Here is a 12,022-nt window from a genome sequence, read left to right as displayed (position 1 = left end):
TACTTTTTTTTTCTTTAAATCTGATGATTCCTAGTTGTTCACAAACCAATATGAATTTCAGACACACGGACTGTTTTCAAATTACACTAATAAAGAGCAGCAAATAATGCCTTTGGCCTTGCATAACTTCCAAACAAATGACCTTGGATAATTTCCAAAACAGTACTGTCACTTCATTCACATTCATTCAACAAACAAAAACTATCAGAAGTTTTAATATTTGTAATTATTACATTTTAACAAAGACTTACCCTCTGGCAGGATCTAAGGCAATTGCTCTGGGTTGATCCAATTCTTGCCAAAACAAAACTTTTCTCAGCGATCCATCTAAATTAGACACTTCAATCCGATTTGTTTCAGAATCTGTCCAGTATAATTTCTCTCCCAGCCAGTCACATGCCAGCCCATCAGGTGACAGAAGTCCAGAAATGACCACATTTTGTACACTCCCAGATTTATTGAATTCTGTTCGTTTAATGGCTTCTTCACTGACATCACTCCAGTATATCAACCCCTTCACAAACACGAAGTCCACTGCTGCTGCGTCCTCTAAGCCACCCACAATCACTGTGGCATTCTCCTTCCCATTCGCAGCATCCACCAGTCGCAGATCACGTCGGTTTGCGTACAGCAACAGCGGGGCAGCTATATGGAGAGAAATCAGGGGTGGGGATATAGAGAGATGCATTAACACCACTCATATTAAGTATAGTTTGCACTATGATAGTGCCTCAGGCCACAACTAATTTATGAAATTTTAAAATAATAATTAAAAGGTGGGGGGACATTTTGTAGTTTGACTAAATAGCACAGACTTGAAGCCTTTCAACAGTGCTTCAACTGAAGATGTTAACTCATAATGGGCAGCTCATTATTCTGGGCTGTGCATTATTAAATTAAGATTAAAGAAGAAGGGAGAGAACAAAGAAAATGGGGGTCTGAAGTGCCCAAATGACACTGTTCTGGAGAGCAGGATGCTTAAAGAAGAATCTGAAAGACAAGGGTAATGCAGTTTTCTAAGCACTCAGTGCTGGCCCACTTGAGCAGAGATTGTGGGGTTTTTTCTCCCCCTCTATAATTCAGTAATATACACTCCACTTCCATCAAAGCATAATTCATGTCAAGCTATCAAAGCCACCTGTATGTTGATACTCTCTGAAATTATATATCTCGGACATGTTACATATAATCAAATACAAAATGAATTGCATAGCATGAAACAGATGTTGCCTTAAAGTGCTGCAGTTGATATGAGGAGTTATGGAGAAAAATAAATCTACAGGAATGGACAACATGAATTCTTTCAAACTCAGCTCTACCATTCCTGTTTACTTCCCTAATACAAAGCCTCTATTCTATATGCTTTATTTGTTTACTCCATCAGTTTCAACCATCTGTATATTCTTCACACATGACACCCAAGATAACTAATGAAAAGAAGTAACCATGAAAACAGTTTCTCAAGTGCAATATGGCTGTTTAATTGTCCTTAACCACAAGCTACATATAACATTATGGAAATCCCAGCCTCATACCTACTTCAACAAAAGGTTAAGGAAAACACTACATTTGTGTAAAGCAGACAATCACACCCTTTTGCATTCACTATCAGAAAGCATGTCTACCTTTTCCTGTGTCTACTCAGCCACTCTACATCACAACTGTACAAGCAGCATTGAGATAAATACTCCGACTGGCATACTAAATGCTCCTCTACCTGCAATCACACAGCTTCAACAAAAATCTTGCGGATTCATTTGTCAACATAGGCGAGCACTTTAAACTTCAAGTAGTATGTCTATTCTAACCAAAGGGTTTACATTTATAGAGCCAAAGATATGCAAGGTGGAATAATAATGTCAAGGGCTACACTGTGAGAAAGGATGCAGTTCATTGTACGAGAAACACTGAAATCAGAAATACTAACACAGGTGTCAGAAAATTCAAAAGCTAATTTCCAAGATCTCATTACCACAAAACGATCAAAGACATTGCCACATGTGCACTGGGAGAAGCTGATGGACCTAAGAAGTTCTACCTCCAAATAAACAAGTTCTGCTATATATGTTCGAAGGTCTTTCTGTCTTTTTTGTTTTATTGGGTTTGAGTTGTTGTTTGGGTTTTTTTGGGGTTAGGGTTAGTGGCTTTTTGTTTGTGTTCTGTGAATTGTTTAGGCTGTCATCCTAATTTTAGAAACACTGAATATGAATTTATTTATGGCAATCTTTAAATGGGAAGTTACCAAAATGGAGGGGGGGGGGGGGAGCTTTTTGGTTTTAATATTGCTAGATTTGTATTCACCCCTCCCAAAACCTTTATCTTACTGTGCAGCAAAACATTTAAAGATGATATTTCCATGGAGAAGGGGTAGACTCCTTTACATCAGAAAGCAGAATAAGTAGGTTTATTACCTTACTCACTACCTCCTTTCCTTCCCTACACAATTTCCCATCCCCTAAAGATTTCAAATTAATTACAGCAGTTTCTTGAAGTGCAGGTTGCTTATGGTAACTACATTTTCAGAAAAGAAGTATTAAATAAACTGCAAATGGTAGAAAATAGACACACAATAAACCCCTCTACTTTTTAAAGCCTGCATACAATGGCTACATAAAAAAAAATCTAGTTAATAGCCAGCTCAATGTCATCTAGGAAAGTGTGCAGCCAACTGGCAGAGCTCCCTCTAATAAGACAGCATGCCCAGCATTTGAAAAAAGGTAAATCCATGCACAAATGAGTACAGGCTCCATTATTATGTGCAACACGGAGCAAGAGTACCCATGCACACAGCATGCACTGAATTGGAACACCAGGCATGTCAAGTGTAATCACCGAGGCCTGAAGGCACTGCTGAGCCTAACACAACCACATTGCATAGGTTATTCATTCCTTGCTGGAGCTCAGAGCTGGCTGAGGAAGAACTGGAGAAAACCTCCTTTTCATGAATGATACAAGCTAGTTGAATGATGGCTAGGAAGAAACACAGCTACACTTGGGATGTGTAGCTTCACGCAGATTGATTCAAAGCCGCAACTTGTAACACATCCCGCAGGGCTGGCAGATGAGGATATAAAGCTTTCCAATTTGTTGCAACATTCAGGAATGAAGCATGTATCACCAAAATAATAAGAACCAGGTTTGCTCCCTCCCCCCTCCCCTGGCCCAACCCTTCCCAGAAAACATGAAGGCTTCAATATCCTATAAAACGTAATTACTGAAGTTGGCAGCATTAGTACCTAGCGTCACCTTTGCCATTTGTTTGACTCAAACAGCAATGCCAAAAGGAAAATTGTGGCAGCAAATCCCATTCTGCCCCATACAACTCACTTTAAAAGATGCACAGATCACTGTAAAGATGGCTTTCTTGAATAACTCAGTTATGAACTACACTAATAACCAAGGGGAAGAACTGCAAGAGAAGCTCAATGCTAGGTAACTATTTTGCAGCTTAGGTTAAAATGGGACAAAGAGATACAACTCAGATCTATCTTATCTTAAGCTGAACTCTTTACCTATGTTTCTATTTCCCTTTCTATAGACATCATAAAAAAACATTACTGCAAAAAACTATAATACATTGAGAGAAGCACATATTTTTGAAAGTAAAATAAAACCCACTCATCTTTTAAATGAAGAACTCGTACAGCAATGAATATGACTGTGTCCTCTATCACCTGAGAGGTCTAAATGTAGTTTATCCTTCTAATTAAAGTACCGAATAAAAGCTATGCTTAGTTATAAAACAAACTCTTTTGGTATCCACCTGCAGGAACAAACATTTGCTTAAAGCACACAAAAGTTAAAATCTAAGGTCTAACACATTTGAACTGCAACAAAAAAAAATTAAATCACAAGAAACTCTTGCCAATACTGAGTCACTACTGAGCCTAATAGCTTGTTAACACCAATATTCACGTAACACCCTCCATAAGCTTACAACATTCAATATTAAAATCCAGGCACTGCCATTGTTGCCTTACCTTTACAACTAGAATTCTGCCTCAGCATCCTCCTCCTTACCACCCAACTGTAGTTCTCATACCAAACAGCTCTTGGTTGCAACTTTTGTCTCTCTCTTGAGCATACTGAAAGTTGCTAATCCCCAGGATACCCAAGTCTGTTTTCCCTAACACTTGTTTACTTAAGTCTCGCTTTATTCATTTGATTTGTAAGCCTTTGATACTGGCTTAAGAATGCTGCAGCCCACAGAATACAAAGCCATGAACCAACATAAAAGATCAGTTAAAATGTTTTCCAATTTTTTTGCATGTTTAAGTGGCAACTTTAAAGTGTCAGAATTTGTCATGCTTTCCTTTAACTAGACCAGAGGCCTTTTCCACAAGCTCCTGCTTGCTCCCTTTCCACTTTCAATGATCCATGACACCTCTGGGTGCCATGAGGTCAGTGTTACCTTCAGCATGCTCATTCTCTTTCACTGACATGGAATTTAGTCTGGTTAAAGCAATTAACACAGCCTCATTTTCCCAAACCCCCAGCAATGTTGTTCTACCCCTTCACTTAGTTAAGGGCCCCTCCCTGAGCTGATTCAAATCATCACTTCAGTGAAAGGTTTGACTGGGTTAGGAGTTGAATTAACGCAAGAAGTGGCCCAGAAAACTCCAAAACTAACATAAGGCAAGCAGCCGGGAGCTGAAAGGGGGAGCAGCTCTCCCCTACCCCATCACTGGCAGCCTCCTGGATCTGCTCAAGATGCAGCCACATCCTTTCTCCCCAGTTCCACTTTCAGCTGTTGGTTCCCAACATCTCTTTTGCATTGGCACCTGCATTTGGCCCACAGTGAGATAATGCAGGGAACTAAACCAGCAAAAGGCTATCATGCTCTCCAAAAAGTAGTTTTTAGCCAGCCATGATAGGGAACCAGTTCAGAACAAAGTCACACAAACATAAGTACTAGCACACATGGCAAAGGGACGACTGGATCAGCTTTGACAATCAGTTTCTTGTGAACCTCCAATTTAGTAACAGGACCTGCCAGACTACAGTGGCCACTGTAAGTGGTGGCAACCTTCCCAGAACCCCAGTGTGACCCAGCCAGGAATACTAGGCAACCACTCACACTGTAGAAAGAAACATCCATGCAGCAGTCCACTGGGAAGAAACCCATGGATTGTTACATTCGAAGATGTCATTGAGCTGGGAAGAGAAAATTCGCCATCCTTTTAAAATCTTGCTGGAGAACTCAGCATCTAAAGGTGCATTGATATTGCCAAGCACACTGCCACAAGGATGGCAAACATGAGGACTTGAAAAGAGGAGACATACTGATGACATGTGCCAAGCAAATACACACTGCCCTGGATGAGGCACAGTGAGCAAAATTTGCTAGATGCCTCAATGGAATGACATGCACCCACATTCAGCCCACAGGGAAGGAAAAGCACTTAAGTGGGCACAGATAACCAGCAAAGTGCATTTATTGCAACCTCCTCAAAACTAAAAACTCCTTATATGTAATACAATGCTCCCCATTGCCAAGATGGCTCACAGAGAATCAATACATAAATCTCTGGACTGACACAAGGATTCTGGCACAGTCAGTTGTGAGGACTCTTCCTTCACTAGCCATGTTTCAAGTTTCTTCATCATTGCTTATGCTAATAAGGAATTCTGTGTATTTGTTATCCATAAATGTTTGAGTTTGGCTGCTCAGTTTGGTGGAGCAAGAAGGAAAAAGTTGAGGTAGCAGTGGGAATAAAATCCTGGGAACCTTGTATCAAATCAGAAGACAGGCAAGTTGCAAATGAAAATAACTTCCCTAAAAAGCAGGGACCAGCCTCAAGAAACTTCATAAAAAGATTATGATTTTCAAACAAACAAAAAAAATCACCAGGAAATACAGGAACAAGCAGCAGGCCAGGATTTTGCAGCAAGTTCTCCACCACAGCAGCTTTCCTGATTTATTCCACACAAGTCACAATTCCACACAATATTTTACAAAAATGAATGAACTGACTTACCAGTAGCCTCCATTCCATTTTCACTGGATGAGCTCTCTTCTCTCTGAACCTCCTTGTTCTCACAGATATACTTGCAGGACACAGCAGGCAAACAGGACTTTAGTAAACAAGCATGAGGCAGCCCAAGCTTGTTAGAAAGGACCTTTTCTCCTCCTTGCAGCTAACCTAAAGTGTACCCCACATGCTACAGCCACTCAGGGGCTGTTCAGATGGTAACTCAAAAGGTCATAGGAACAGTCAGGCTCACTAGTGAATGAGTAAACCACATTAGTGCAAAAACAAAGACACCAAGCAACAACAACAGTGCTTGGATTCTGCACCAAGCTCCTACCATTAGTGGGAAAACAATTCTCTTATTAAAGAGCTAGAAGGACAGAGGCAAAAGAATAAGGGGATGAATAATAATTAAAAAAAATTGAGTACAGGGAATGATAAAAATACCAGGCCCAGGCATAAAAAGCCAAGAGACCTGACAGGGTGCCATAAAAGCACACACAACTGAAGTACACCATGAACATATCACAGGCAACTAACTTTCTGAATGGCAGGCATCACCCACCAACTCATCCTATCAGCAAGAGAGCCACAGAGCCAGTACTGATGACTTCCAAATTATCACAGCATGTCTCTTCTTAGTATTGGGTAGCACACCCACACTGAACCTCTGTCCATCTTTCCATAACTTTGACTCTCCTACTCGGAAGTTGTTCCCACTGTGCTCTCATGGGGATAAAATGCACTGCTTCAGTAGCAGACATCTTCATAACTTTAAATGCTGAATATGTGTTACTGACAACAACCCAGGATAAAAAGAGAGCTATGCTTCCTGGTCAGACACCTTCTTGCAGCTGCTTTGCTTAGAACACTATCACCTTCTTCCATTACCCTGCTGCTTACAAGAAGGAGCCACAAAGTTGCAAGAAAATAGGAATATTGTGTATTGCAGCACCATACGCTTCCCTGGGCCAGAAGCAGACTGGAAAGTAGGAAGGCTCCTAGGGATGTGTAACCAAGTACTATCATGAGCCACATTAATGTCTGCAGAACCTCAACATAACACTTCCTGTTTCCTCAGGTGTTCTCATAGCATTCCATCAGTAGTATCCCAGGTGCTCAAAATGTTGTGAAAATAACACAGCGCTGCAGATTAAATCATACCAGCTCCATGCACACTGGCATGAGGAAGTTAGTAGGCATGTAGACTGCCACAAAGCTTCTCCTGTCTGCAAGGTATGTTTCTGACAGTTCTCCCTAGTACGCACCTTTGCTCATGCAGAAAAAGAAGCTTTGTTTGGCTATACTGTACCAATTAGAGTCCCGCATCTGAATGGGGATGATATTCTGCAATCCAAACTTGAAGCTGTACTATGGTGGATGAGGCTACCTGATCCCACTGAAACAAAACACTGCCCTTTACACCTTCAGGCATCATTATTTCCTACAGTGTTTCTAGCAAACCAAAAGCCTCTATCATACCCCTCATGAAGCTGTTGAACAACTGCATTGATTGAGTCCCTCCACTGAAATAGAGCACCAAGACACAACATTGAGATGCTGTGACAGAGGTAGCCCTTTTCCTAAAGCCTAGAAAGTTTAAAGGCCACAAGATACACCTTGTTCAACTTGGCCCCAAGGTTTGTTGGTGTTCTGGAATGACTGCAGTTCATTATATGTTTCAGCCTGGACAGCACATGTGTTTGGGGGTACACATCCAGTCAAGGATGCCCTGAGAGTCCTGCCAGCTCACTTGGCTCCCATAGCTGCAGAACCCTAGCTACATCAGCAGGCACAATGTGGGAAAAGCTCCAGCCAAGGGGTCTCACCCAGATTGCTAACAGTTTCACATGGACCAAAAAACACACACGCTGAGCAGCAACACATTGGTTTACCTTCAAACTAACAAAGTCTTTCTCCACATCGACAAGGAGCTCATAGGCACTCCCTTAGACTTTTTACAAGCACTATTAATGTAAAATCAACAGGCTTACACTAGATGTCGTGACACAGGGGGGGGGGGAAAAACAAACAACAAACACCAAAAACCAAACCAAAACACACACATATGCAGGATGCCCTGAAAAAAGTTACACGACCCAGGCTTTTTCATACTGAATAGGACTCATTTCTGAAAAAACAAAAGAAAAACAAACCCATAAACACAAAACCACCCAACTTGGATTTATGAATTTTACCATAACCTACAGGGTAAAGTTTCTGAGTCGCTAGAGCACAGTGCATTTTCCAAACGGACATAGCAAGAGTCACTACAAGGTTTACAAATGCCTACTCTTCTATTATTCTTTATAATCCTATTCTATTAATCTATGTAGTCACGAGGATTCTTGGATTTCCACAGTGTTAACATTTTAATTAACACTAACACTATGAATAACAAGCAAGAGTTTATTTTCTGGTTTGACAGAATAACAAAGGAAAAGACTGAAATTCTACAACCCCTTCCATTTCTGTTACCTTCCACATTCAAGCAAACACATCAGTCACCTTCTAGAAGCCTCAACTCTGACAACAGACAGAGGAGAATGCTTATTATTGAGAAGTTCTGGAGGCATAAGCAGTTAAATAAAACCAAAAACATACAAACTTACAAACTATATTTTCCTCTGGGAACAGATGATGAGGGGGGAGAAAGAAAAAATATAAAGGAGAAAGTTACATTTCAGTATTATAGAGAAGGAAAACAAATGATTTTTGATTAAGCAAAATTATATAGCTAGTTGATTAAGATTTTCTGTCTCAAATATGATTACTTTTCAAATCCGACATCAAGAGCTCACACATGGCCCTTATAAACAGCATTAAAACTATAATACCATTTCTGCCACATTGATTATATCACAAGGGAGTAATTCTATTTAGGTAATCTGATCCTGTAACAAGATACTAAAAAAATCTTTACAAATGTTGCCATTTTCCATGCCTGTTTATATTCAAAACATTTCCTTATTGTTCTCTCTGTATAAATAATGAAGCTTGAGAAGCATTCCACCTTTTAAACTGATATGTTGCTTTCCCCAAATAGTTAATAATATTCTGCAAAGGAAATAAAGTATTACTTAACTAAACCATTATTTCTTTTAACCTGCCTTTTGAATAGTATGTTCTTAAAAGAGTATTATAAATCAAATGAAAAAAGGTATTGCAGTATTTCCATTCTATTCTTAGACTGGCAGGTTCAACTCCATTTCAAAATTGGTAGAGGACTGTATCAATTACATTGAAATAGAAAGGTTTGTACCAAGATAATCACAAGGAGACAAAAAACCCACCCTCTTTTTCATAACCATTTCATTGGAGATCATATTGGAAAGAAGAAACGACAACAAACTCTCTACTTGCAAACACCATCACTGCATACAGACCAAGTTCTGCCCATGTGGAGCAAATACTGAGCCTGTTCACACTGTAAGTCTCTTTCCATAAATATTTATGAACTGCAGGAGTATCTAGAGAGCAGCTTGCCTGCCAAATATATGTATCTGTAGAAGTTACTTAATATTTACGGTGTCAATACCCAGTATTTATGTACAGTCCATTAGAAATGCAATGCTTTCTCCTTCCAATCTCTGGACAATTACAACAAAAGAACGACACAGCTTCTTTGTTTAGAGCACTGCTCATTCTGTAACTTTGCAAGTGACATACACCCTGAAACTACACAAGTGAGGTATAAGTTGAAAAATAAAAGTTGTTATTAGAGAATATTTCTTTCATCAAACAACAACTACCCTCTAGAAGAGCCAGCACAACAAAGCACTCAGCATAGAAGTGGAAGTACTCACTGCATGCTCATCCTAAACCTCATGTCCGCACATCAACAGTCACCCTTGATGAGCCATAGTGTGTAGGCTCAAGGGCTCAACTTTTAAGTGAACAATGCCAACTCCTTTATATGAAGGTGAATGGACCATCCCTGAAGTCTGCAAGGAAGTTGCATCCCCCCATGTCTTTCCAAGCAACTTACACCACTTACCAGTAAAAGTCCATCTGTGGGAAATTCCCTTATCAATGTAAATTCTGTTTCACTGCCACAACTGCCTTGGAAGCACAAACAGCCTTCATGTGCCATCAAAGTGGGTGGCAGCAAAAAATTTCACCAGCTACTTACAATTTACTAACCATATCTCTCTCAGGTAAGTGGGCTGAAGCATGAGGGCTCCCCAGCAGTAGACCTGGAGGAGGAGCTGAGCATGCTCCCAGCCACCAGCTCAGCCAAAACCATGCAACAAAGCTTTATTAACCGTGTTTCTGGTGCCACTCAACAGTAAAATGTACCCCTCCCTATAGCACAAGGAAGTGGACTCTTTTGAAGAAGCCACCAGCAAAGCAACCCAAGTACTTAACATTTCTCCCAGCAAATTAATGAAGTTAAATATGCTGAGGACAAAGAATACAGTGTTTAAGTCTGCAGACTGGCTGCAGAGATGAATGATGACAGATCAGAAACTGAGACCTGTTTCTCCCTGTTTTCCTCCTCTACACCACTCACTCAGAAGGAAAAAAATTAAATTATCTTTGCTCTACTTGACTTGAACTGAAAAGTAAATCCCATATTACGTGCACTGCAGCAGATTATTTGTAAAGCTGGCATTTTTGAGATGTGACATCATCATAAAGGTGGATTACAGATGTCCAAAGGAATCAGATTTCTCCAGCTCCCAAAGACAGACTTTAAAATGTTCCTATGCTCCAGATCCCAATCTATCTTCCTGAATAAAAGAAAACAAAACCCACAAACAAACAAACAAAAACTACTACTCTATGCATTCTACAGCTTCTAGCCAAATTCCTTACCTAGAATTCAGGGAATGCAGACATAATCAATTCACCAGGGGAAAAGGAAGACACATCAGTATGGTTAATGCCCCTGCAACCAGCATAGGTGTGAAACATGAAGAAACCTTTTCACCTGAATATGTCACTGAAGGATACAAGAAGCCCATCATCTGTGCACGTCTCTGACCAGATACACTGTTTCAAACATATACCATAACTTCCCTGCATATGCAGTGTACCCTGCCAAAAATCCTACTTCACCTTACTCCAAGACACAGCAAAATGTTCCATCAAACTTTTTAAGTCCTTATTTTTCAGCTTTAAAGAACAGCTAAAGCAATCTGATGATAAATGAACTATATCACAGAGACACAATTTCAAAAACTATTAAAGTAATGGTGGATTTTGTAACACCTTAGATCACGCTAATTTCAGACTCTTCTATGGAGAGATGAAAGAGGAAAATGCATTGGAAATCACGGCAGACAGAGGCACAGTGATTTCTGAGGAACCATACAATGGAAAAACATGACTAGAATACAGTTGACTCAAGCTTGGGTGAAGAAACAGACCACGATGATTACAAATATATATTTCCAAGTCTCACTGTCAAACCTAAGGATTGTACAGTCCTAGGTGAAGAAACCCTTTGCCTGAAGGCAAATGCATAGCTTCAGCTGGAAATGCCACACTTCATCACCAGCCTGAGTGCTTCAGAAGCAAAAAGCCTAACCCTTGTCCCCCTCTCCGACTTCTAGCAGAAAAATATGTGCAAGTCTTGAACACTAAGCTCTCCTAAACTACCTGCAAACAAATCTACTTAAAAGTTACAAAAAAAGCAAAGATTATCTGTTTATCAAAAGCAAGCAACAAATTAAAATGAATTAAAAACAGTAACAATATTAAAACAACAACAGATTAAAACAAACCCTCTTCTGAATGCATCAGAAGGAAGCTTTAATTTTAAAATGCACATTACCAAAGAGGCATTTTATCTCTTCGCTAACTGACCTTAAGTGCAGAGGTCTGCAGTATTCAGTATGTCTGCACAAACATCATTTGTAAGATTCCTACTCAAACAAGAGCTCTGTGCGTTGTCTGCATGATCCTGGTTTAAAACCAAAACAAAACAGCAATTGCATAATGACTGAAGAGTTATTTCTGGAAGTAAGCTGTGAATTACTGCAGAGGAAGAACTCTCTATCACTTATTAAAAAGTTGAAACCTCAGTTTCACACTTATCTGCAGCT

At 39.9% G+C, this 12,022-nt stretch overlaps 1 protein-coding gene across 1 annotated transcript in view; it reads right to left on the bottom strand.

The window, feature by feature from the left end:
* The window catches only part of LRP6 (LDL receptor related protein 6), a 122,690-nt gene that overhangs the window by 107,929 nt on the left and 2,739 nt on the right, over positions 1–12,022 (bottom strand). The window contains exon 2 of the mRNA XM_034063295.1: positions 252–645. Coding sequence (XP_033919186.1) covers positions 252–645 — 394 coding nt within the window. The remainder of the gene's footprint in view (positions 1–251; positions 646–12,022) is intronic.

The sequence above is a fragment of the Melopsittacus undulatus genome, chromosome 5 (assembly GCF_012275295.1).
Source record: "Melopsittacus undulatus isolate bMelUnd1 chromosome 5, bMelUnd1.mat.Z, whole genome shotgun sequence".
NCBI lineage: Eukaryota > Metazoa > Chordata > Aves > Psittaciformes > Psittaculidae > Melopsittacus > Melopsittacus undulatus.
This window is presented reverse-complemented; position numbering and strand designations above follow the sequence as displayed.